Raw genomic sequence first — 27311 nt, 5'->3', positions numbered from 1 at the left:
CTCAAATTGTGACTGCTTTTAATCCTCTCTATTCTGGCTCACGTGTGTCATGGTGAAGCATGTAGTTGGCTAGGAAGAAAACTAAAAAGTGACAGCAGAGTGCTTTCAACGTTGATTCATGTTTAATGTTTCACGTTTAATGCTGCAATCATTAAATATAAACATTCATTTGACAATCCTTTTTTATTTTACACACACAGTGGTGACTTGGAAATCCAAACAGGTTAAGTCAGTGATAGAAAATCAGTTGAAGGCTGTGACAAATTGATGAACTCTTCATCAAAAAATAATCTTATTCAAATGTATCCTCTACAAAAGGACCAAGGGTTACAGTACAGTAGTACTTGCCCCAACCACCGAGGGGTTCTTAGCTGCAATGTGCATTATAACTGCTGCCAATTGTCCTGCACAATCACCTGGTAGGAGGCGCACTTTGAGCTGGAGGCCGCTTTGGGTTCTTTTGTTCTTCTTGTTGCTGTGTTTAGAGGATTGCGTGTGCAGTGGAGCCCACCTGAATTTCCCCTATGCGCTGCACCCAGGCAATCCATTAAGCACAAGTGGATAAAAAGAAAATTTGCCCCAAAAAGTCAAAACATTTGGCCCATCAAAGCTCATTACTACTCTCACTCTCCCAATACAGCATTTATTTTCTTATATGTTCATGCTTCCAGTAACCCCACCCAGCAGTTATTCCAACCATTTCTCACTCTTTCATTAAAAAAGTTCTTCCTACTGTTCTACATAACTGTTTTAAATTTACTTTTCGCCCTACTTTCTTGATTGCACCTTAATTAATAATCTGGGTTTACCTTGTCTATCTGCACTGTTCATATTTTATACACCATGACCAGGTCACCCTCAACCACCTTCCTTGCTGACTGCAGAGTCTAGGCTTCTCTAATCTTTCCTCAGACCTCATCGCCTCTATCCTTGGGATCAGTTTTGTTTCTCTTCTCTGGTCCCTCTCCAGTGTTTGTATATATTGTGGCATGTTGACCACTCCAACTTTGGTCTGGCCAGTGCATTATAAAGCCCCAACATACTCTCTAGAGACTTGTACTCTACTGTTCTGGCTGTATACTAGCATTCTATTTCTAAGTAATTGCACCACTTTTCAATCCCCTCATCCCTAATCTTTTCTTGTACCGTACTCTTACAGTAGATCTGGTTGATGATGAGCTTCCCATGAGATAATTAGGAATAATTTCCTGTTCGACAATTTATTACAGTTTGATTTGAGATGCAAAAAGCTCCAATTTTATTTGATATTTGTTCTTGGAATGTGGGTGAAACTGGCATTGTCACATTGTCCATTTCGAGTTGCCCTCGGAAGCTGTGGTGGGCCTTCTCCTTGAACCTCTGCAGTCCTTGTGGTGATGGTGTTAAGGAGGGAATTCCAGGATTTTGACCCAGTGATGATAAAGGAATGGCATTATATGTCCAAGTCAGGATGGTGTGTTACTTGGAGAAAACTAGGAGGTGATGGTGTTCCCTTGATTTGTTGTTCTTTTTCTTCTCGGTGGTAAAACTCACGGAGCTTCGAAGTGCTGTTGGAGTAAATTTGATGAGTTGTTGCAGTGCATCCTTTACATCATACTTACTGCAGCCACGGAGTGCCAGTGGTGAAGTGGATGGTTACTGAGCCCAGTGGCGGGAACACTGATCAAACAGACTGCTCTATCCTGGATGGTGCCCAACCTCTTGAGTATTGTGTATTGCATCATAGATGGTGGAGAGTATGTGTTGCTTGATGGTGCTGTTGATGACCCTTTTAATCAATTTGCTGATGATTGGTAAGATGCTGATAGTGCAGTAATTGGCTGAGTTAGATTTGTCCTGCCTTATGGGGATGGGACATACCTGGGCAATTTTTCATGTTGTCAGGTAGATGCCAGTGTTATAGCTGCACAAGAACAGCTTGGCTAGTGATTCATTAAAGGATTGATCCCCAGTCGTTACTAAGTTAACTGACCTCAGATAAGGCTTCAATAGAACCTCTAGTTGAGACAGGAAGGGGGGGGAAAAAATCAGCCACACTACTAGCTCCTCATTGATATCGAGTAACTCCTGCTGGAAAGTGCGAGTGTGAGAATGTTGAGCGAGGATCGGGCTCAGCTGTGACGCTCCGCTTCACGGCTGAATAGGTTCACACTGAAGCAATGGCTGCTTGGGTAAGGTCCCAGAGGGCACCCCCAGTCCCAAAGGTAACATGCCTCAACAAGGAGTTACTGCCTTCAGGAGTGATGGGAGGAAATAGGGGAGGAAAAAAGCTACAAACAAAAGAGAATATCAATTGTTGCAGCTCAACTCAACGGAGAAGAATCCATTATGATGTTCCCTTACTGTAGTTGTGAACTTCCCCATTTTCTCTCTCCTAGCTGATCCCTTCTTCCATTGCTTCCTCATCAATTAGTTTGCAAGATAGTCCATCTCATAGATATCTCCAAGGATATTAACAATGCAGCTCTTCGCTTGACCAATTGGGAGGTGTACCTGAGGGGTACGTTAAGGGAATCCCCCATGCAAGTTTCTTCTATTCAATCCAGGCTGAGAACAAACTTTTGACCTGGAAGAGAATGGCAGTTGAGTACAAAGTTTCCTAGTTGAAATAGGAAACTAGTTGAACTGAAGCCACCTGGGAATTCTGTATATTTGACATCTTTAAAAAAATTTGTGGATTAACACCTTTTCAGATTGACAAGTCACCACAGTAAACAGTCGCAAGGTAAATGTATCGCTATGGTTCAGTCTTTAGATTCAATATTCTTTCTGCTTCTTTTTGTACTTTCAGCCTATAAGTCGACAAAGAAACTGCTGACAATGAACTAGAAGCTTTAGCAGAAATACAAAAACACATACATTGTATGTTAACTACATGCAGTTTTCTCTAAACTATGTTAGCAGCAATGCCTCAAGTATACCAGTATCTTACAATTCAACAGCCAACGAGGCTGGGTTACATATCTATGGCTGTTTTACAATCTATAAACTCTTTTTACAATCATTCTACAATTCACAGTGCAAATATCTGCCAAGGGAAGGTGTGATTGAAGTGCTCGAATCCAGCTGCTCTGTTGTAGGACCTTTTCTGGATTCCTGCTCGCTCCCGCTCCTTGTTCATGGCTTGTTTGCTGCAAAAAGTTTGAAAATTGAACATTTTAGAGAATTTATTTTATTTTACTATTTTTCCCTCCTCAGACTCTCGGCCTGAAATAGAGGGGCAGCGAACCTGCTCTAAGCATCAACCAGTCCAACTCTTGACCAGTGATTGCCAGGTGCATCTGACCTGACTGGCCTCTTCCTCCATGCAGAGAAATGCCTGGCTTGTAGATAAATAGACACTTAACCTAGAATAAGGTAGATGCAGATCTGATCCTTGCAATGGTTTCCAATAGATTAAGCCACTTCCCAGTCACTCCCAATGTACAGAATTAAAATAGACCAAACCCCTTCTCATTCACTCCCAATGTATAGAATCTCAAATAGATCAAACAATTTCCCATTCATTCCAATATGTGGAATTCCAATTGACAAATCCTTTTCCCACTCACTCCCATTGCATAGCATTCCAATGGACCAAACCATTTCCCATTAACTCCCATTACATAGAATTCCAATGGACCAAACCCTTTCCCATTCACTCCCATTGTATAGAATTCCAATGGATCAAAGTCCGTTCCATTCACTTTCACTGTATAAATATGATGTATTCCATTATACTTTGTCCTGCTACCTCTCTACCTGCTTTCAAAAGCCTCCTAAAGATCTCCCTCTTTGAATATGCCTTCAGTCTCCCACTAGAATCCCTCCTGGGTGGCCACCTCTGTCCCGTGTTAAGCCCTCTGAGGTGCTTGTCCAAGTGAGGGGTACTGTATAAACTGTTAAATGTGACTTTAATGATTTTTAAACTTGCAGCATACTAAATACAGTGAGGTCATTGTCAACTCCCCCTGAAGACAGCAGCACATTTGAGAAATGTAATAATTTATGTGCAATAAATATATTTTAGTTCAGTATTTCCTGTTTTTCTTCAGACTGACTAGCTGAATGAATGATTGAATGGCCTGCGGTACACACTGGCAGTTTTAATGCTGGTTTATGGAATTCTCTACTAAAGCCTGACATTTCTTGGCAAACTTGCAGTAACTTTATTAGGATTCCAGTGTATTAATGTTATTGCAACGTTATTTTGAACTATGTAGAAAACACTTAGCGTACTAGGGGCTCCTTTGGCACAAGTGGATGCCAAGTGCTAAACTCCATTATTACATTGAGCCACCCACTAGGAGGTGAGAGAGTGTGAATGAGTGAGAAAGGGAAAGAGAGAGATAAAGGAGTACGAGGTGACTGAAGGGCAAACTGATCTCATAATGAAAAGTGAACACAAAAGGGTAAATTCGGGGAGGCTGTACTCGAAGCGAGTGCCGATCAATGGTAAGATTGCAGCCCCGATTCTCCGACCCACCCTTCCTTCAAGTGCAGCTGGGAGCACTGAACTTACCCTAACCCTACATCAGTGTTATCACTAGGATTTCAGCAAATGGTGGGCATGCAAAATTTTCACTTGAACTATGAGAAACACCCAGCTGTACGATTACAGACTCTAACCGTCAAAACTTATATGGTGTCTGGAGAGAACACTGAGCTGTACAACACAGGGGTGAAGTACTGGTACAGGTCTGTCAGTGGTAATGGGTGCAGTTTAAGGGAATATAGCCTATTGCTGTTAATTCAGAGTTGCTTAATTCGAATTACTGGATCATTCTATTTCGAACTGTGCTAAAACAAAAGCCTCCAGTGCACTTTTATTCCAACTGATTCATTGGAATTACTAGAGAATTCATTTTTTTTAGTGCAAAAAAACAACTTTGAATTAACTGTAAATTAACACCATCCCATAGAACATGTGGGGATAGATTTCCAACATGCCGCCTGGGAATAGAAATGGAAATGAAAATCGGGCAGCTTCTATAAAGGGCAGCCAATTTGCATCACCAGCTTTACGCCCGGGCTGCAAGTTGAAGATCTAATGGGGGTGAATTTGGACATGGGCAGTGATACAAAACAGGCGGTATCACATTGGCCAACACTGAGACCTACAAAGGTAAGTGCTGGGGCCCATTTGGAGGGAGATGAGGCCTTTGCTAGCCCTCTCCCTTCATCACGGGACTTCAGGGTCATTGCTGCCACTAACCTGGGCCTACCGCCACCTTTGAACAGGTGGCCCCAGTCAGTGGGGTAGGAGGCAGCTGTCGGGGGCAGGGGGGAAGCAAAATCCAGATCCAGGTGGTAGTAGACCTCGCTGCCCTGTTTTCCTGCCAATTCCAACACTATCCTGCCCAGATTGGGGTGGGATAGTGGAAGGAAATGTTGTCTGTAGTTTTCATTTTGATTGTGAAAAGGGGCGCTACCTATTCCTCAGTGCAGAATGGGTCGGGCCTAATGATTAAAACTTCTCCGATAGCACCTAGAAACAGGTACAGGCCATTCAGCCCATCGAGCCTACCACCATTTTGTTGGCCGTGGCAGCTCGCTATCTTTTAATCCCAATTCCCCAACCTTCCTTTACATACTTAGTATCTTTACTTCCAAAATATGTACACAAATGTGAAACGATTATACTGGTTCTGGTGCACTGTCTTTTATTTTTAAATGGAGGAGTCAAATACTGGATTTTGGGGGTTACATTTAGCTCGCCTTAACTGCTCATTTTCAGGTGATTCTGGAACAAGCCAGAGAGGGAAATCAGCAGGTGAGCTGTTCTGCTAACTCCCCGTCACTTCCAAGATTTTCCTCCGAAGTAACAGTGGACACTGATTACTCGCCCATATTTGGGCAGGTGCATTCAAATGGAATGTTAATGAAGGAAATATGTCATCCAACATATTTTCCTGTATTAATCCCTGAGCAAGGCTGGTGGGTGGGAAAATCCACCCAGGTCAGAGCTGGGAGCTGCAGACAGGTGTAAAGCCCATCCTGCCATATTTCCGGTAAGTTCAGCCTTATTTAGTCGTGTTAGTCATGGCTCAGTGGTCAGCACTCTCACCTCTAAATCAGAAGGTTGTGGGTTTAAGTGCCACTCCAGAAACGTGAGCACATAATCCAGGTTGACACTACCAGTGCAGTAAGTGAGGGAGTGCTGCACTGTCGGAGGTGCCGTCTTTCAGATGAGATGTTAAACCGATGCCCCACCTGCCCTCTCAGGTGGATGTAAGAGATCCCATGGCACTATTTTGAAGAAGAACAGAGGAGTTTTCCCCTGTGTCCTGGCCAATATTTATCCCTCAACCAACACCTAAAACAAATTATCTGGTCATTTATCTCATTGCTGTTTGTGTGAGCTTGCTCTGCACAAATTGGCTGCTGCATTTCCTATATTACAGCAGTGACTACACTTCAAAAGTATTTAATTGGCTGTAAAGCACATTGGGATGTCCTGAGGTTGCGAAAGGCGCTATATAAATGCTAGTCTTTTTTTCTCTCTTCATTCCTAATGTGCTTAAAGTGCTTTCATATTGTATTGGCACTGCCAGGTTCTTGGAGTCTCACGCAGCCAGCTGAAAATTGTCTTTTTAGCAGGTCTTCTGAGACACTGGTCTTGGCAAGTGCATTTGACTTGGAGCCAGTTGTGGAAGAGCCCACACTTCTGGAGCTCAACTGCACTGGTGTCAGAAAAAACACTTCTAGATCTAATAATATGTCACAGAATTAGAAATGGTCAGTCCCATTCAGTACTTCTATTAAAAATATATTTGCCCAGGGCCTGAAATTCTTTTGAGGTAAATTTTGGGACTTCAATGCCATGGGTGTTGATGTTAGTTCCATTGCCCAGGAATGGGCTAATTGACTTCAGTGAAATTAATTGTCACAGGGAATCATCACTTAAGTGAAGCGCAATCCGAAAGCCACTTTGAGAAACACTTTTACAAGAATCGTGCGTTGCCAGGAGCCAATCATAAATAACTCATCTAATCGAGGGTCTCAGATCAAATCATAAACAAGACACGGGAAGCTGAAGCTATTTACAATCTATATTAATGAAGGGACTGAGTTTAATGTTTCCAAGTTTGCTGACGATACAAAGCTAGGTGGGAAAGTAAGCTGTGAGGAGAACACAAAGGGCTCAATTTTGAAATGGCGGGTTAGCAGCGGGGGGTGAAGGTGTGCATGGCAAACCCGAATAAAAAAAACGTAACTTTTCCGAAGCGATCGCAATGTAATTGATGGTGATTAAAGTTCTGTCCAGGTTTCGCGCCCGGCAGCCAGCCTGATTGATAGGCTGGCTGCCGACAGGAGCTGCAATGCCAGGGGGCGGGGGGAGAGAAAGAGAGAGAGCGGGACGTCATCCAGCGCTGGAACAGAGAGTGGAGGACACTGAAGATCTGGGGTGGGGGAGAGTGGAAGATCGGGGGTGGGGAGAGTGGTATATCGGGGGGGGGGGGGGAGAGAGTGGAAGATCAGGAGGGAGGAGGGAGATGGGGGGACGGGGAGATCGGAGAGGGACATCGGGGGGGAGAGGAGGAAATCGGAGAAGGACATCGGGGGGGGGGAGAGGGGGACATCGGAGAGGGAGACATCGGGGAGAGGGGGACATCGAAGCAGGGTGAAAAGGTAGGTTTATTTTGTTTTTTAACGTTGTGCAATCGTTTTTTATTTAATTTGTTTATTTTTGCCTGATCCGGCCCAAACCAGGCGTGAATCAGAAGCCGTGGGAAAGCTGCCCATGTAAGTTTAAAATAATTTCAACTATCTACAATGTCAGAAATAAAGTACCTTAAGTACCTCAATGAGGTACATTTAGTTCTTTAACTATCACCCCGCCGGCTTTAATTGCCGGCAGGACTTCCGGATTCGTGAAGCTCACGTGCACACAGCCGCGTCTGTGGGGAACCCAGAAGTCAGCGGGTTGGAGCCGGCTTCCAAACCCGCTTGGGATTTTTGCAGCCCCCCCCACCCCCAATGCACCCGCAATTTGATTTTAAAATTGACCCCAAAGAGTCTGCAAAGGGATATAGACAGGTGAGTGGGCAAGAAGGTGGCAGATGGAGTATAATGTGAGGTTATTCACTTTGGTAGGAAGAATAGAAAAACAGAATACTTTTTAAATGGTGGGAAACTATTAAATGTTGGTATTTGGGGAGACTTGTATGTCCTCGTATAAGAAACACAAAAAGTTAGCACGCAGGTACAGTAAGCAATTAGGAAAGCAAATGACATAATGGCCTTTTGAGCCACATAAGGAGGTATTAGGACAAATGACCAAAAGCTTGATCAAAGAGGTAGGTTTTAAAGAGCGTCTTAAAGGAGGAGAGAGATAGAGAGGCGGAGAGGTTTTGGGAGGGAATTGCAAAGCTTAGCGCCTAGGCAGCTGACGGCATGGCCGCCAATGGTGGAGCAATTAAAATCAAGGATGCGCAAGAGGCAAGAATTGGAGGAGTGCAGAGATCTCAGAGGGTTGTAGGGCTGGGGGAGGTTACAGAGATAGGGAGGGGCAAGGCCATGGAGGATTTGAAAACAAGGATGAGAGTTTCAAAATCGAGGCGTTCCGGGACCGGGAACCAATGTAGGTGATGCACAGGGGCGATGGGAGAACTGGACTTGGTGTGAGTTAGGATATGGGCAGCAGAGTTTTGGATGAGCTCAAGTTTATGAAGGGTGGAAGTTGGGAGGCCAGCCAGGAGACCACTGGAATAGTTCAGTCTGGAAGTAACAAAGGCGTGGTTGAGGGTTTCAGCAGCAGATGAGCTGAGGCAGGGGTGGAGACGGGCGATGTTACGAAGGTGGAAGTAGGTGGTCTTGGGGATGGAGCAGATATGTGGTCGGAAGCGCATCTCAGGGTCAAATAGGACACCAAGGTTACTCCTGTGAAGTGCCTTGAGACGTTTTACTTTGTTAAAGGTACTATATAAATGCAGATTGTTGTGTGTGTGTGTGTATGTATTGTAAGATCAGGCTCAGCTGTGATGGACATCATAGTTCAATAGCCTGCAGAGGTTCACTGCCCATGTTTGTATTCAAAGAAGAGCCACTTGGATGAGGCACTAAGCTGCCTTTATACTATGTGAGACCAGTGCTAGTGCCGCTGGTTTCCAACACGTGTGTCTTGCACTACTGGCTACAACCCAAAGGGAAAGTTGCTGGAATTTGCTAAGGTGACCAGCGGGTATACCTTCGGGTTGTCGCCAGCGGTGTGAAACCCATGTGTTGGGAACAGTTGGTGCTAGCACGGGTCTCACTTAGTATAAAAACAGCTCGAGAGAACCACTGATATCTGTGGAACAGTATCTCACACAAGTTCCAAGCTTCAGGAAAGGAGGGGCATAAGGGGAGACAACTAAAGAACAAAAAGGAGCTGAAAGTGTGTTGCACAAAAGCCATAAAGCTTTAAGATATAAATGGTAGAGAATAATACAATTGCATCATTGATAGCTAGGTACAGGGGGATTAGTTTGCACTTGGGAAGATTAAGGAAGATTAACATTGTAGTGTACATTATACACAATTACCCAAAGAATCCTACAATCTACAGGCTTTTAAAACCCAAATTTGGCATCATCTAAACACCACTTCCCAGCTTATCTCTCCTTCTCTTATATCCTTTTCAACCTTGGAGGTGTTCTATCCTCCAACTCCAACTTTGTGCTTGGCCCTTCTTAGGTTCCTCAATAAAGAAAAGAGCACCTCCCACTCTTGGTGGTTTGTTAGAGATTCCTTAGCACTTTGTGAATGAATTGCGGGTCTTTCATGCTTGATGGAACATGAGTTGCAACCTTTCAATAACTTAAACATCTTTTTGTTTGTAGGACCAGTCCTCCAATGATTGAATCGAAACCAATGACCCTCCATGGCCTTTAGTGGAGCAATGGGGCAATGTTGGTAGTCCGAGGCTGATAATGAAAAGCTTTGACTTGCCCACCGAGCTTGGGAATTGCAGTTCTGCCTGGGAGGTTGGCCATTAGGAGGCACGTATTTTAGATTTTTACTTTAAACTTGAGAAAATAGCTTGTGGGATTCCAAATATTGAAATTCCTCCAGTATTTTAGTAAAGACGTTGACCCATTTGAAATAAATAGGTAAACTCCTCAAAATAGCGGCATGGGGAACTTCAGATTGCTGTATTAAGCGTTCATGTCCCATGAAAGAAAGACTTGCATTTATGTAGTGCCTTTCACGATCTCAGGACGTCCTGAAGAGCTTTATAGCCAAAGAAGTACACTTGAAGTGTTGTCACTGTTGTAATGTAGGAAACACGGCAGCCAATTTGTGCACAGCAAGCTCCCACAAACAGTGAGGAGATAATGTCCAGATAATCTGTTTCAATGGTGTTGGTTGAGGGGTAAATATTGGCCAGGACACCAAGGAGAACTCCTTTGCTCTTCTTCCAATTAGTGCCATGGGATCCTTTACGTCCACCTGAGAGGGCAGACGAGGTCTCAGTTTAACGGCTCATCTGAAAGACTGCACCTCCAACAGTGCAGCACTCGCTCAGTACTGCTCTGGACTGTCAGCCTAGATTATGTGCTCAAGTCTCTGGAGTGGGTGACTTCGAGGAGAAGGGTCTCTCCTTGAGTGTCATTTAAGCACAAGCTCTGGTGGCATCATCTGGAGAAATGAGTTGCTGAGCCAGGTGGTCTGAGAAAGCTGAATAAATACATGCAATCGAAGCTGGATAATTGACTGTATCTCTACTGATGTTAATTCAGTTCCCTCGTGCTGCCAGGTTCAGCAACTACTCCAAGCTATAGCTGGATTATGTTAATTAAGGATGCATTGATGTGGGTACTGGAGTCCTATACCCCACGGCGTTTCTAGGCACTCTTTTAGCTTTCATAGCGACATGCCCCAAACCCATTCAAATTAACAATTAAATACATGTTTGGCAGCACAAGTAGAATAATTAAAACAATGAATCATTGTGCTGCCAGGCTTGGTGCATGACCCGTGTTGATGAACTTTTAGTGAGTAGGACTTGGCCTATCGTTTTATAGACAGGTTCCGCCACCAATTAATGCTCAATGTGAGGCAATACATTGATCAGAGGTGCCATTTTAAGCTAAAAATAATAATACAAACTGTTAAAAATGTTGGAGATTCAAGCAATCTGTTCTCTGTTCAGATGTTTAAACTTACTCAGTATAAATTGATCCAAAATTATTGAACTTTAACTTAGATCTCAATCGTTGAATCCAAGACAGAATGTACAGTATGGGACAGGACGAGGCTTGGCTCAATAACAAGGTTCACTTCTGTGACCCCCGTTTGAACCAAGCCCAGACCAATAGGACGAAATTCTCCTCTGCCAGCTCTATCATGATCCCCGATCCTGGAGGCATCAATGCCAACTTCAGATTCTATTCCTTAGCACTGTTGTCTTTTCAGCAATAGAAACTTGCATTTATATAGCGCCTTCAACGCAGAAAAACATTCCACTCACTTTACAAAGAAAAATTATATAAAATGCCCAGCCATGGTGCGAGAGTTAGGAGGGATGATCGAAAGCTAGGTTGAAAACATGGGTTTTAAGAGGCTTTTAAAGGTAGAGAGAGAAGATAATAACAAGAACTTGCATTTAAATAACATCTTGAATGTAGAAAAATGTCTCAAGACGCTTCACGGAGGCGCAATCAGACCGAAATGGACAAAGAAAGAGATATTAGCAGGGGTGACCAGGAGGGTCTTAAAGGAGGAGAGGGAGGTGGAGAGGCAGAGGGATTTAGGGAGATAATTCCAGAGCATGGGGCCGAGATGGCTGAAGGCATGGCCACCAATGGTGGGGCAAAGGGAAGGGAGGATGCACAAGAGGTCTGAGCTAGAGGGATGGAGAGTTCAGGAGGAGTGTAATGTAGGGCTGGAGGATGTTACAGAAATATTGAGGAGCAAAATATTTAAACACAACGATGAGGATTTTAAACTGGAGCCGTTGGAATGGGAGCCAACGTAGTCAGCAATATCAGCAAAAGAGAGAGAGGGGTTTGGGAAGGAGTTCCAGAGATGGGACCATGGCATATGAAGGCTCTGTCACCAATGGTAGAGTGAAAGGGAGGGGGATCATACAGAAAACCAGAATCAAAGGAATAAAGGGAGTTGAAGAGGGCATATGACTGAAGGTAGAGCGAGGCTGGGAAGGGATTTGAAGATGAGAATTTTTAACTCAATGCACTGTGGGACAGGGAGTCAGTTACTCTAAATGCACACAAAAATTCATCCTCAACTAAACAAAAGCTAAACTTTACTCTTGGCGATATTAGTGGACAAGCACTCATACGACATTTCTCCGTCTCCCATTTTAACGCAGCTGTTATGGTGGACAGCAGAGAGTCGTACGAAGGTTTCAGTCATTCATCGGCTGGTATGACCAGCAACAATCTTTAGTTGAGTTTCCAGTGCTTCAATAGCGAAGCTCGCAGGAACTACCCAATAATGGAGGCCTTTACAAGGCGTTGGGTGCTGATTCAGCCAAGACCAGCTGTATAGGGCTTCAACTTGCCTCTGGCCAGATAAGTGCAAGTTGTGCATTCATATTCTTGACCCTTGCTCCTCGTTCACTGGTTTTCAGGAACAATAGTACATAGCAGTGAGAGGTTGTCATAGCAACAGAGAAACACTCTCAGTAAAAACATGAACTCAGCAAGTTTATCCAGTGAGTAGCTGAGTGATAAATACCAGGAAAGGAAGAACCTGCATTTATAGAGCTCGTTATCTTATCTCTCAGGATGTCCCAAAGTGCTTCACGTACCATTAATCAGTTTTGAAATGCAGTCACTGTTGCTATATAGGCAAATGCTGCAGCAAAGTTGCACATAGCAAGATCCCATAAATATAAATGAGATGAATGACCAGTTAATCTATTTTTGGTGATGTTGGTTGAGGGAGGAACTTGGCCAAGACCCCAGGAGAACTCCCTGATCTTTTTCAAATAGTACCGTGGGATTTTTAGCATCCACCTCAACAGACAGATGGGGCCTCCAATAGTGCGGCACTCCCTCAGGACTGCACTGCATTGTGAACCAAGATTATGGGCTCGATTTTCGAATGAAGTAGCGGGAGCACTCCAGAAATCAGGGAAATCCTGAGCAGGTTCGGAACCCGCTCCAACCCGCAGACTTCCGGGTTCCCCACTGACGCATTTGGGTGCGCGCGTGCCTCCCAAATGCGGAAGTCCCACCGGCAATTAAAGCCGGTGGGATGATATTTAAGAGACTTACTTAGATACTTGAAGTACTTAATTTTGTCCACATTGAGGCCGGGGTCCGATTTTTAAACATCCTCAGCGTGTTTCCCATGCTGTGGGAAACACTCCATGTTCCACCAGAAGTGTTTCAGCCAGCAGCCAGTTGGACATTCAAATGCTTGTTGACAGATGGGGAGCAAAGGTGAGTTCTTGCTGCAGGGCACTCAGTCCTTTCACACAAACTTTTGGCTGCGAGATCTTTGTGTTTTCACTGAAAATTCTTACTTTCCTCTCACAATTCTTCTGTTCACACATATTTAACAACTTTTCAGACCCCCTCAAATTCACACCATCAGGATGGGGGGCGCACCATGGCTGCATTCGCCACTACATCCGAGGACAAGCAACATCACCAGCCTCACCAGGCACGGCGTGCACTTCCGCCACTTGGAGCTCCACAACACAGTGCTGCGCCAGAGGCACCTGCATAGGAGCACGGAGGGCAACAAAAGAGAGAGCGACGTTGCAGGAGGCACTACCCTCGCCACAGGATCTATAGACCGAGGCTCAGCTTCCTAGACCTCTCTGAGCAGCAGTGCATGCGGAGGCTCAGAGAGAGTTGCCAGGTAGTCGCAGACATCTGCAGCCTCCTTCATGCTGAGCTGCTCCCGGCTGGACCGAGCAGCATCTCCTTACCCGTTGCTGTCAAAGTCACTACTGCCCTCAACTTCTTCGCCTCCGGATCATTCCAGAGTACCACTGGAGACATCGCCAGAGTCTCTCAGTTGTCTGCACACAAGTGCATAAGGCAGGTCACCGACGGCTTGTTTCGTAGAGCCTCGCAGTACATCAACTTCCCCATGGACGACCTCAGCCAGACGGAGAGGGTAGTGGGATTCCACTCTGTGGCTGGCTTCCCACAGGTGCAGGACATAATCGATTGCACCCATATAGCAACACAAGCACCTCCACACAAGCCAGGACTGTTCATCAACAGAAAGGGGTATCACTCCATCAATACTCAACTCGTTTGTGACCACCGCAAAAGATTCCTTCACGTGTGCTCCAGATTCCCTGGCAGTGCCACGATTCCTTCATTCTGAGGGAATTCAACATCCCTCCCCTCTTCCATGCACCGAACAACCTTAAGGGCTGGCTCCTCGGGGACAAGGGATACCCTCTGCACACGTGGCTCATGACATCTCTGAGGAACCCCATCACCTACACAACATGGCACAAGAGAGAGGGGTGCTGCTTGAGGAGGTCCCATCCATGTCTGCCATCCACATTGAGGAGGACGAGGAGGAGGAGCCCATGGGCAGAGCAGCGGCTCACGTGGCTGCTCGTGAGGCCAGGGAGTCACTGATATGTGAACGGTTCTCCTAACACCAGAAAGTGTGACGAGTCCAGTCCTCAGACCACGTGAAAAAAGCAGCGCCCACACCAGGCCACCCACCCCTCCCTGCACAAAACAGTCCTGCAACTACACATACACCCACTGTAAAGTGACGCAATGGGTGGCATCAAGTGTCGCCATTCATGGTGAACGTCATGAAAGGGCCCTATCACAAAAGCTAGTCAAGAATGGGCAAGACGTGGCAGTAGTGGTGACAATCATAACATTTAATGTGACTTTAACAAAAAGCAAATATAAATGAAAAACATGACCATCTGTCAAACACCCTTGTGCATAGCCTTCGTGCTCACAAAACCTTTGCCTTTCTCTTACGACTACTTCTACGTGGTGCATCCCCTGTGGCTGCAGCAGAGGTAGTGACAGGTTGCTCATGTTCATACCCTGACTGCTTAGATGCTTTCGGCCTACGCCTCTGGGTTTCGGAGCCCGTGAGGGGCCCCTCCAAAGACTGCTCCACCTGCACCTGTGCGGGGGCAGACTCGGCCACCTGGAGAGGAGGCAGCATTGCGGGTACTGGTTGAGAAAGGGGCAACGGGTGAGACGTGGGAGCACTTTGAGTGGTGTCCCCACTTCCATGTCCCCTTTAGCCATCATCCCTCCCCTGGGCCAGGGCCACATCATTCCAACCACTCTGCTGGACAAAAGTTTGGAGGACATGTGTGATGCCTTGTAAAAGGCCAGTGCTAGTGTATCTATCTGCCTGTTTAAAGCGGCAGAATGTTGTTCACAGTGAGTCTGAATGGCCGTTGTCAGGGCCTGAATGGACTCATTTGTGAGACGTGCTTGAAGCTCAACGGAGGCTAGCCTTCTCTCCATCTCAGTTGCTCACGTCCCTGCGACACTATCTCAGAGAGTTGCTCACGTCCCTGTGACAGTATCTAAGAGATTCCTTCCAGTATCTGTGCCACCATTCCACTCATGCAGCAGTTGGAATCCTCCATCCTCTGCGCTATAGTGGAGAGTGCGGGTGGCACCTGTTCCAGTACCTCACAAATGTGCCACTGTCCCTCGATCATTCTCTTTTTAAAGGATGGCCCTCGGAGTTCAGCATCCTGTCCAGCTGAGCAGAGCCTGGAGAGGAGTGCTCCCATCGACCCGGACTCTCCACAGCTGCCCCTGCCACCAGTGTCTGCTCGTGCTCACTTGTGTGTGGTGACTCACCAGGTGCCAACCCAACTAACTGAGTACTAGGACCCACCAAGGTGTGAGTATCTGCACTGGTGGATGGCTCACTAAGATGTGACTGTGCACTCTCAGAGGCCAGCGGGTCCTCTGAGGAATCACCCTCTGCCGTCATTGCGGTTGCTGAAGTTCCTGTAAGAGAACAGAAGGCAATATTAAGCATCATCACAGATGTGTCATGTGATGAGCGTACTGAGGTGCTGAAGTTGGCAAGCATTGTTAACATCAATTCATATTGTGTGTGATGAATGTTAAAAGTTGTGTCACCAGACGTTTTTGGGGGGCCAGTCTCGCCGTCCCCGACGGACAGGCACTCAAGGGTGTGGCTGAGCTCCAGCGCATCCTGCTCCACGTCTGTGAGGACCACTACTTGTTGTGGCCCCCCCCCCCTCCAGTCCCTGCCCTTTCGCGTGCATTTTGCGCTCTCTTCTAGAAGAGGAAAAAGAGCAGACGTGTGAGTGAGTGATAGTGAAGTGGCCAACTGATGAATGCATTGCTTTGGGTGAGGCTGACCGTGAAAGAGGTGCATCAGAGGGTGAATATGAGACAGAGCCATCACATTGGATGAGTATTGGGGTGAGTGGTAGTGGTGGGATGACTAATAGGGAGGTGAGGAAGTGCAGGTAAGTTGAGGATGAGCCTTAAGTGGATGTGAGGAGTTATGTGATAGAGTAGTCTTGGCAGTGCAGAATGAGTTGGGTGGGGGGATGATGTGCAACACGGAAAGTGTACTCACTTTTGCTGATCTAGTTAGGTCATTGAAGCGCTTTCTGCACTGGATCCAGGTACGGGAGATGTTGCTGCTGCTGGTGACCTCCTCTGCCACCTCGAGCCAGGCCTTCTTGGTGGCAGAGGCTGGGCACTTGTTCCCGTCCACGGAACAGTTCCCTCCTCCTCCTCATCCCATCCAGTAGCACCTGGAATGAGGCATCGTTGAACCTTGGAGCAGCCTTGACTCTGTGCTGCTCCATTGTGATTTCTGGGTGTTTGCTCCAGCAAAAGCCTTTGGAGCAATGGCCCTTTAAATAGAGCTCCTCCAGCTGACAGCCTGTGATGCAGGTGCGCAGCCCGCTCGCTGCGCAGCTTTCCAATGGCAAACCCGGAAGCCAAGTTAAGTGGCACCAATTCAATTGCGATCGTGTGGGAAACGGACATTTTTTATTGATCGGGTTACCCACGCACCCATTCACCACCCCTCCCCCCCGCTGGCATCCCACCTCCATTCTAATATCAGGACCTAAGTCACTAAGTCCTGGAGTGGAACTTAAATCTCCAAACTTCAGATTCAGAGGCAACAGTGCTACCAACTGACACTAAAGGCCAGATTCTTCATCTGTGTTAAGATGACGGATCCCAGCCAGGTCAGCGACTGGCTTGGTTGCAATCGGCCTAAGATTAAGAAGGGGGAAGTCGGTGACTCCTTGGCTGAGAGCATTCAAATAACCCACCAAGGCTCACACATGAAGAATGGCCCCCTGACTGAGGTAATAGTGGATGACTGGCATCTAACAAAAAAGTGCAAGAAAGCAATCAGTGCCTTTAGAAGAGGGGGGAGGAAAATTGGTGGAGAATATTGATGAGAAATAAAGGTGAGTTAAAACTTAGAGTATCTATCCTAAACCCCATCCGCACAGAAGGATTTAGACAGAGGCAGTACACCCACGTACAGGTGCTGGGGTTTTTGTCAGCGAGGATGAATTTATAAGCTGCCTGAAGGCTCATCTCCTCCTCCATTCCTCAAATACTACTTGGGTCGTAAACCTGTATTTATTCTCGGGGGGCACTGCTGATAACCTCACCACACCTGATGTGATGAATCACAGCAATGAAATTAAAAGCAATAATTCTCTGCAATAAATTAGTACTTAATGTTTGCTCACTCTATACTGTGCTTCAGAATGCCCATCAGCCTTCAAGGGACTGAGTGGCGGAGCTCCTCAGCTGGGTTCCTCACTTACTTCAGGCAATACTGAATGTAAAGTTGCATGTATGCCTTTGGTCTTACCAGTGGATGATTGTCATTTAACCCTTAGTGTCCCCCTGGAGAAGTTTATCTGTTGAGTCACATGTTTCTGAGGCATGCTGCCAACTTTACTCAACCATTGGTCTTCACTCCTCTCCTCAACGATCTACAGTGGCTCCCGGTTCCCAAACGCCTCAAGTTTAAAATGATCATCCTGGTCTTTAAATCCCTGCATGGCCTTGTTTCTCCCTATCTCTGTAATCTCCCCTATGCAAATTGGGCATATTCTCACTAGAAAAGAGAAGGTTGAGAGGTGATATCATTTCTGTTTTTAGGATTCTAAAGGGACTAGATAATGTAGATCATGACAAGCTACTTCATCTTGTTCAGAACAGTAGAACCAGAGGACACAACCTGCACTTGAAGTGGGGTAAATTCAAAACAAATCTGCGGAAACAATGGCCCCAATATTAATGGGGAGGCAGGGAGGCTTTGGGGTAGTACGGGGAAAACCCGGCAAGGCACGGGACGTGGAGGCCCTGCCAATTTTAACAGCGGGGCCTCATTTAAATAACCAGCTGCAGACTCCCGCCTGACAGCCGGCCAAATTAACAGCCTGGCCAGCGGGCGGAAGCACAAACAAGCGGCAGGAGGCCGCAGCCAGGGACCCGTAGGGTTCTACAACGGGCAGGAGATCCACTCTGCCATGTTACCGCCCTAGGCAACAAAGTTAAACTCCACGATCTCCAGGTTGCTAGGCCAAAGCTACTAGATTGTTCTACAAAAGTGGAGGGATCCTGCCACCCTTATCATGTGACTCTAGTCTCTTGCTATGTGATTGCCCTGATAGGCCTACTTATCATTGACGATGAAGAAGACCCATCACCATCACCTCAGGGCAACTAGGGATGGACTATAATTGCGGCCTTGCCAGTGATGCCCAAACCCTGAGAGCAAATTTTTTAAAAACTTCTGATTTAAATATACATTTCTTGACAAACCCACTAGCGCTGCATCAGAATTGTATTAAAATCTTCAAAAAATGACTGGAAATTTTGTTAAAAGGTTAATCGACAACTATAAATCTTTAAAGTCAGACGGTCTCTCCCACCGCACCCCACCCCCCCATTTCTTGACAAAAAATTTATCTTAGTAACAACAAACTCATGCAAGCTAAACCCATGGCTGATTACAATTCAATTTGGCTCTCCTGAGGCATTTTTGAAATAGTTTGGCTCCTCTGGAACATTTTCGGAATCGTAGCTCTATCGGCATGTAAACCGTTTACCTATAAACAGGAATGTTTGCTGTGTGCAGATTGAAAGCTGCCACAGTGTTATTTTGTCTCGCTTCTCTTTCCTTTTTTTTTAAGAGAGCTTCTCAACACCTGCAAACCATTTTGTTACAATCTGGGTTGAATCAAAAGAATTTCTTTTCTCCCTCCAATTTTCAGTATTTGCCAGGAACCCTTGAGATTGTTACAGCACTAATGAACTTGCTGACTGTCTGGCGCCCATGTTTTCATGAATGTTTACACATTGCATTTGTTAAAATTCCTCAGTGTGTGTGTGTGTCTGTGTGTGCACTTCACTGGGATCAGCATGTGACTGTGGTTTTGTGCGCGTGTGTGTGTATGTATGTATGTGTGTATGGGTGCGTGTTTGTGCGTATGTACGTGTGTGGTTATGTATGTGTGTGTGCGTGTGTGTATGTATGTGTGTCCATATTTCCTTGGCTGCATGTCTACACATTTATGAATTTGTATGCGTTTTTGTCTATTTGTGTGTAGGTGGGTGTGATTCTCTGTGTATCAGTGTGTGTCTTTCTCTATGTGAGTACGTATCATTGCATACATCGCAGTCATTGTGAATGTGTATTTGTAGTGGAAATCTGGAACTCTCCCCCCAAAAAGCTGGTGAGGCTACGTCAATTGAAAATTTCAAGACTGAGATCGATAGATTTTTGTTAGGTAAGGGTATTAAGGGATATGGAATAAAGACTGATAAATGGAGCTAAGATACAGATCAGCCATGATCTATTTGAATGGCGAAGCAGGCTCGAGGAGCTAAATGGCCTACTCTGGTTCCTATGTTCCTATAAGTGACCAGTTACTCTATTTTGGTGATGTTGGTTGATGGATAAATGTTGGCCCAGGATACTGGGAGATCTCCCCTGCCCTTTTTCAGATAGTGTCGTAGGATGTATATATAGAGGCTCTGGTTTTCACCTGTACTAGTCAGTAAATTCTGATTTCATCTCTACCCTTACAAACTCTCATCTCTCTATTTTATGGCCAGTGCTGCTCGGGATTTCCTCCTTTGTTTCTCCTAAGCTGTAAATACTAAATCCCTCCGTAAACTTCAGCTCATCCAAAGCTCTGCTGCCCGTATCCTAACTCGCACCAAGTCCCGTTCACCCACCACCCCTTGTGCTCGCTGACCTACATTGGCTCCCAGTCTGGCAACGCCTTGTTTTTAAAATTCTCTTCCTTATTTTCAAATCTGTCCATGGCATCGCCACTCCCTATCTCTATAACCTCCTCCAGCCCTACAACCCTCCGAGATCTCTGCACTCCTCCAATTCTGGTCTCTTGCGCATCAATTTCCTTCGCTCTAACATTGGTGGCCACACGTTCAGCTGCTAGGCCCTAAGCTCTGGAATTCCCTCCCTAAACCTCTCTGCCTATCTACCTCTCTCTCTCTTCCTTTAAGGCGCTCCTTAAAACCTACCTCTTGACTACCTGTACTAATATCTCCTTATGTGGCTTGGTGTCAAATTTTGTTTGATAATCGCTCCTGTGAAGCACCTTGGGACATTTTACTACGTTAAAGGCGCTATATAAATGCAAGTGTTGTTGTTGTATGTGCTCATCCTTCCCGCATTTTCGCTGTGTTGAAATGAGATTGCCCTGAGGTGATTCCCAGTGGGAGCTGGAACTCAAGGCAAGTACCAGTCGGGTAATTTAAAGGCCTACAACCTGTGATTTTCCATTCATTAAAATGAATAGACAGCAAATCACAGGCTGCGGGCCTATTTCTCGACCTGCACTCCCTGCGAGCGCCAGATCACCCCACAATACTCAGTGCACCCTCTCCTACTTCAACTCATTCTCTCACGGGACCTCAAAACTATGAAATCTTTATCTCTCTTAGCCTTCCTCAAACAACAAAAGGTCATTAAAACCCAAGCGTGGTGCTCCGCCTACTTTATCCTGATTTATCTTGTCTTCTCTTTCTACTGTCTTCACAAGATTGATACGGGTGCGTAAAGGCAGGTCGTCCATCTAGATAGAACCAACAGTCCTCCACCTACATCATCCAACTGTTAAATGATTCCAAGGTGTTTGCCTCCGTTATCCTATCCAAGAGTCCACCCTTTGTGCGAAGACAAGCATCCCGATAGCAGATCAAGATTTGCTTTTCTCCACTTTGGGTTGTAGCCTCTTGTCCCAAGGTCACCACTTAACTTGAAGGTCCATCCTTGATATGCCAAGGGCACTTGCCCTTCACCTAGGTTTCTCAATGAAAACTTTCTGTCTCGTACGTCACACCACGTACACCGGCCTCCATACATGTTCAAGAATGGTTAAAAACAAATGAAAGCAGGCATGGAACTGTTTCAAATGAGCAATGATTGGAGGACATATTATAAAGAATATCAAAAGTCTGGCAGTAAGTTTCAGGCAATGTTTCAATCTCAAAGTCCTGCTGATTTTCATTAATGGTTATAATCAGAACCACTTGATTGAATTACTGGCATCTAACTCACTGCCAGCTATCTCATTCCTTATGTGTAATGCAGACCCACGCTATCAAACTGACAAAGAGCCTTGAATCACCACAGCCTGAGTCAGCTCGCCATCCTACCACTTTGAGCTGTGTGGTGTGAGCACGAGTTACCGCCCATGTTGATCAGATGAACTTTAAGAAAATATGTTCTCCTTCTCCTTCTCCTAGTACTGGGCCAAGATACATCTAGCTGCTTCAGGGACCAGAACTGATTCAGACCAGATCCAACCCTCAGGAGAGGATTGTATTTTATTCAGAAACCCAGGGTAGGACAGTCGGGCCAACAGTAAAATGTTACGATTTTCCTTGGACTGAAAACCGGGTGGGCTGTACATTGGGCCTGCAAACCTCCATGCCCAAATACCCGATATGTGCTCCTGTCATGCACAGTCCTGTGCTAGGAGTGTTAAATGGTAATGCTTACCCCCCCATTTTTCATGAAGGGGTGTGGGGTACACAGTGTAGACGATCATCTGCATTTATTACAGCAGCAGTAGGAGGGATTCAGACGTCAGCTTATCCATTGCCATTTTGTCCAATGTATAGTTAACAGCCGACCCAGTGAAGGCTGTATATGTGAGTGCACAGCTAGGGTAAGGTGGGAGGGTAGGGTCAGCATGTCCATACTTTAAATTGCTAGCTACATCCCTGATTTTACAACGTGCATTACAGGCAAGCACAGCATGCTTCTGAGAACGAGTCTACTTTCAAGCCAATCCCTTAGCCTGAAGCTCTGAATGTTATGATGGCATATCACGTTTTGCTCATAGATGTATATAAATAATTATTATTTTTGTTAAAATATCATATTATTAAAAGCTACACCAGATTCAGTTGTTTCCTATTCAGAGAACATTCCACGAAAAGAAAAGGAGAGAGACAAACAAGTTGGGGAAAAAGGCGCCAACATCCTGTAGGTACTTGTCTTTCCATTGGCACAGCAAAATGAAAATGAACCACAGAAGAGGCTGTAACTGGTGGTATGGCAATGAGCTAAAGGTATTCTCTTTGAGTGCAACGTTTACCTCAGGTTGTCCAGACTTACCTATGTTCCTAGAACTGACAGCCAGAAAAAGTGTTTAATTTCTGAGTCAGTTGATAGCTTTAAAGAGGAACAGCATCAGTAACTTTCCAGAAAATGGGGGTTACAGAGATATCAATAGCTATGTCTGATTCACACGACTGTTAGGAAGAAATTAAGCAGTTACGGGTCTGTCACACATGAACTGAAAAAGGAACAGGCTGAATGGTCTTTTCTCATTCCAAACTCTCTAACATTCATATGTTTTTGTTTACATTTTCAGATCTTAGCTGTGAGAAGAGTCTAACGATGTACTTTACTGGACTTCCCTTTAAGGACAAGGCAAGTGTAGGGGAGCAGCTTTCTATTCAAGCACTGCCCCTAAAATCTCTCTGGAAAAAGTATATGATAGTGTGTATAGATATCTGCTGGGAACAATCTTCAAAATGTCTGCATCACGCGGACCCATCATTTCCCTTCAGTGACGTCAGTCATGCCAAGGAGCCTCATGAATCCTGAAGTATCTCCAATAAATTCCAACAGAGGCCAGCACTTCCGCCTAGCCTAATAGGGGACTGCTGTGGCTGGACTGCTCTGAAATTGGCGCCCAGGATGGTCTGAAGTGCAAGCCCAATTGAAATGAACACTGCTTCTCAAGAGTCCACGTGGGCATTTCTCATAACCAAGTTGCTAGCATGGCTTTGGAGGGAAGGAGACCTTAAATGGCAGGATATTTCTTGGATGGTAACAAATATACATGCTACGACTAGGAGGCCACCCATGGAATTGCACTGAAGGGCGGGCAGGGTTGGATGAAGGAAACAATATGGCTGCTGAAAGGATTTGGAACAAGGTTTGTAAGCGACATGCTCAGAAGCAGTGAAGTAAGTGGCTAAGTGGGCTAAGTTGGTTCTGGAAAATTTGAGCAAATAAAGGTTTTATGTGGATGAGCTCCTTACCCTACACATTGATGGATGGATGAATGGAGAAAGATGTAGGAATGGGTGAATAGACAGACAGATAGATAAAGAAAGAGAGACAGGGACAGTTAATAGACAGATATATAAATATCTGAGATAGACAAAGGGAAGTACTTGGAACAGAAACAATTTTCCTGGGCTTTCCTTTCCCTTTAAATGACACAATTTAACACCTTCACTCGCACAGGTTCGAATCACCTACCCAGCATGTCTCAGGGTGAGTGATTGTGTTCATTAAGATGAAGGATATCACTGTTGGGGAACTGAACACTTTCCCACTTTTTGTCCCTAGTGTCTGTATCAAGAGCTTCTAGGTCATGGCTCAGGTGCAGAGAAACGTTCCATCTACTTTCCCCCAACATTGACCCCAACCTCAAAAGAAATCAACCCTTCTGCTTTTCCAACACCACCATCTGTATTTGCTTTGTGAACCAGACTGGTAACAGTGCCAATTTGTGATTAATTCTGACCATTTTAGCGCTTGGGACAATGTCGAGACTTCCCCAAACTATCTGATTTCAGCTGCTTTTTGAGAGATTGGAGATCCTGGCCAGAAATCCAAATCTAGTTGGTTCAGTCAAGGCCAAAGCCCAAACTTTGTTGCCGCAGACCCATGTTTCTTCAAAACTGGGAGCATAATCCACCACAGAGGAAATTCAAAATCATTCATCCGAAACCGAATAAGATCATATCTGAGTCACAGACTTCACAAAGACATGGTGCCACAAATGAGCCCTTGACTGATTGCATCTGAAGAGAACATTTATCAGCTCCTGCCCAATTTCACATAGAAAGGAAAATAGCTGCAGTGACCTACTGCAGAGCTTTTATGAGGCATCTGGTTGATTTTTTCCCCCTGGAATGGATGTTCCACGTTGCCCAATTCTAACTCACTCTTTCCCAGGCCGTACACACTGAGGAGCTCCTAACCTCTCTCAATCTTTTCCTCCTCCAATTCTCTGCAGGCTTATAAAAACCTCCAAGCTTGGTGTCACCTAACCACAACTCCTTGATTTATTTCAACTTCTCTCTCACTCTTTCCAGCCTGTATTCTGGGCCTGGACTGTTCACTTAGCTTTCTCAATTAAAAAAAAATGAGGGGGCTTTCAGGTGCAAGCTCTCTTGCAAGCCCAATAATGTACCTCAGAAGACCACCCCTCTACTGCACCAAAATGATTTCTTACACTAGCTTTCTTGTGGCCTGCCTGAGTAAGATTGCCAGTTTAAGGGCTTTTCTTTTTACTGTAGCACTAAAAGACTTGCATTTATATAACGTCTTTCTCGACCTCAGAACGTCCCAAAGCGCTTTACAGCCAATAAAGTACTTTTGAAGTGTGGTCACTGTTGTAATGTGGGAAAGGCGGCAGCCAATTTACGCACAGCAAAATCCCACGAACAGCAATGTGATAATGACCAGTTAATCTGTTTTAGGTGTTGGTTGAGGGATAAATTTTGGCCAGGACACCGGGGAGAACTCCCTGCTCTTCTTTGAAATAGTGCCATGGGTTCTTTCACATCCATCTGAGAGGGCAGACAGTGGCTTGGTTTAATATCTTATGCAAAAGACAACACCTCTGACAGTGCTGCAGCACTCCCTCAGTACTACACTGGAGTGTTAGCCTAGAATATGTGCTCATCTCTCTGGAGTGGATCTTGAACCTACAACCTTCTGACTAAGAGGTGAGAGTGAGCCACGGGTGACACTAAGGCTGGATTGAAGTTGCTCAAACTCACTTCACATAGGACCCCAGCAGCCTGTTCCGCCATTCAATTAGATCATAGCTGATCTGCACATCAACTCCATCTACCTGCCTTGGTTCCGTATCCCTTAGTACCCTTGCCTAACAAAAATCCATCAATGTTAGTTTTGGCTGGCTCCTACTTATTCGCGGATCTGTTCTAGTGTATTTTTCCTCAAATCATTTCCCTCCTCGTCCCCTAACTTGCTCCCTTCCTTACGATTCTTCGAGCATCCTCTGGTATCTCAATGAAGTGGCCCCTCTTAGCCAAGACAGTGAGTGTCAACAGATTCGTAGGTTGCAGAGGGTATCACAGTCCAATCCAATCTGCTTCCCACCCAACATTCGTACTGCTGCTCTTTCCAGCAGGATCGGCGAATAGGGATTAGGTTCTGTTCCCTAACTCAAAGGCACTGAGGCAACCTCCAGTGTCCCTACTGCTTCCCAGACAGGTATCAGTTAACTCAGTTGAGATTGGGGATCAAACTGGGATGTTTCTGGTTTATGTACCTTAGCGCTACACTGGGCAGTATCTTTGTTCACTAGGGCATCAGGAAGCTAGCTCTCTTCAATAATATGCAATCTATAATAAATATTACATTAAAAATTATAAGTCAATGTGAGCAGACAACAGGCTTTGTTATAGATGCAAAATAAAATGAGAAAGATAGCCAGTTACCTAATATTGGGTGCTTCTGATCTATAGCCAAAACTGCCAAGCATTTTACAATTTGCATAGTTTCCCAACCAAACAACAATTGAACTCTGGTTGTCTAACAACTAGTCTTTGTGGCCTTGAACGGACACAGTTCCACTTTAGCAACAGAATAATACACTCATGCTGGGCTAGTGCAATGAGGCCGTGCCACGTGAAAGGCTCCCTCTTCCAAATATTGTAGTGGATAATCGGGAAGGCGGATAACTGGAATGTTCTAGTAAGTTCTACTACTATGTTGGCTCTTCCTGCATGGTTCCTTGTAATAAATACAGCTCCTACCCACACTCTCACTGGAATGGCCTCCTTTTCACTGGTGGAAGAGAAAGAGCACAGAAAAACTACCATGGAAAAATACAAGAATGGTAAAGGAAAAGTCAGGTAGTGATCTGAAACATGGCCCGAGCTGTTTTGCTCTTGTCTGCCTGAGGCATTGCACCTGGCTGGGAAAACTGCCACCGGAATCCATCACATCATCAACCGTCACTTTAAGTGTTTCGATAACATTTTTTTTTAAAGATTTCTTTTTATTCTTTCCGATTTCCACCCTTCTGTTCCCAAGAAGGTCACTTCTGCTAAAGTCCCAGCTGACCTACAGTCCCTCAGTAAAGCGTCCATTCTTTATGTGTGAGCCTAGGCGGCGATTGTTGGTAAGCTATTTTATCATGGGGGGCATCACAATTGATCCAGATCTTGTTGTTACCTGAAGCCCACACACGCAGACACATAAACACACAGACACAGACAAATACATAGTGGTGAGAATGTGGAACTCGCTACCACATGGAGTAGTTGAGACGAATAGCATAGATGTATTTAAGGGGAAGCTAGATAAACACATGAGAGATAAAGGGATAGAAGGATATGCTGATAGAGTTAGATGAAGTAGGATGGAAGGAGGCTCGTATGGAGCATAAACACCGGCATAGACCAGTTGGACCAAATGGCCTGTTTCTGTACTGTAAATACTATGTAATTTTATGTAATACACACACAAACATAATTTCTATCAGGGATTACTGGATAGCGATCAGAAATATGAATTGTGGCTAATATTCTCCTCCCTGGCCCAGGAGCGATGTGGTCAACTGTAGCCACCTCAACTACTGCCTCAGCCCAACTCAGCACAGACTGAGGATCAAACCTGCCGATTTCCCTAGCTGGGAAATCTCCCACCATATGTCCTAGTTACACCCCTGACTCTGGATTACATCTTGTTCCCCCTCACTCCACCTTCAGCTACTGATCTCAGCCTCTTCATCACTCCCCTCTGAAATTCTGTTCAATATTCCTTTGGCTTGCTTCTCTCCCTGCTTTCAGAATCGTCCTTAATGC

The 27311-nt window shown here is 45.3% G+C and overlaps 1 protein-coding gene across 2 annotated transcripts in view; it reads right to left on the bottom strand.

Annotated features, from left to right (window-relative positions):
• Positions 1-148: 148 nt before the first annotated feature.
• Positions 149-27311, bottom strand: part of LOC137305973 (SPARC-related modular calcium-binding protein 1-like) — an 82497-nt gene continuing 55334 nt past the window's right edge. For both annotated transcript variants that reach the window (XM_067974954.1, XM_067974955.1), the window contains one exon: positions 149-3131. In XM_067974954.1, the coding sequence (XP_067831055.1) occupies positions 3118-3131 (14 nt within the window). In that variant the 3' untranslated portion in view covers positions 149-3117. The remainder of the gene's footprint in view (positions 3132-27311) is intronic.

The sequence above is a fragment of the Heptranchias perlo genome, chromosome 41, assembly GCF_035084215.1.
Source record: "Heptranchias perlo isolate sHepPer1 chromosome 41, sHepPer1.hap1, whole genome shotgun sequence".
NCBI lineage: Eukaryota > Metazoa > Chordata > Chondrichthyes > Hexanchiformes > Hexanchidae > Heptranchias > Heptranchias perlo.
Note: the sequence above shows the minus strand (reverse complement) of the source record. Positions and strands in the feature narration are given on the sequence as shown.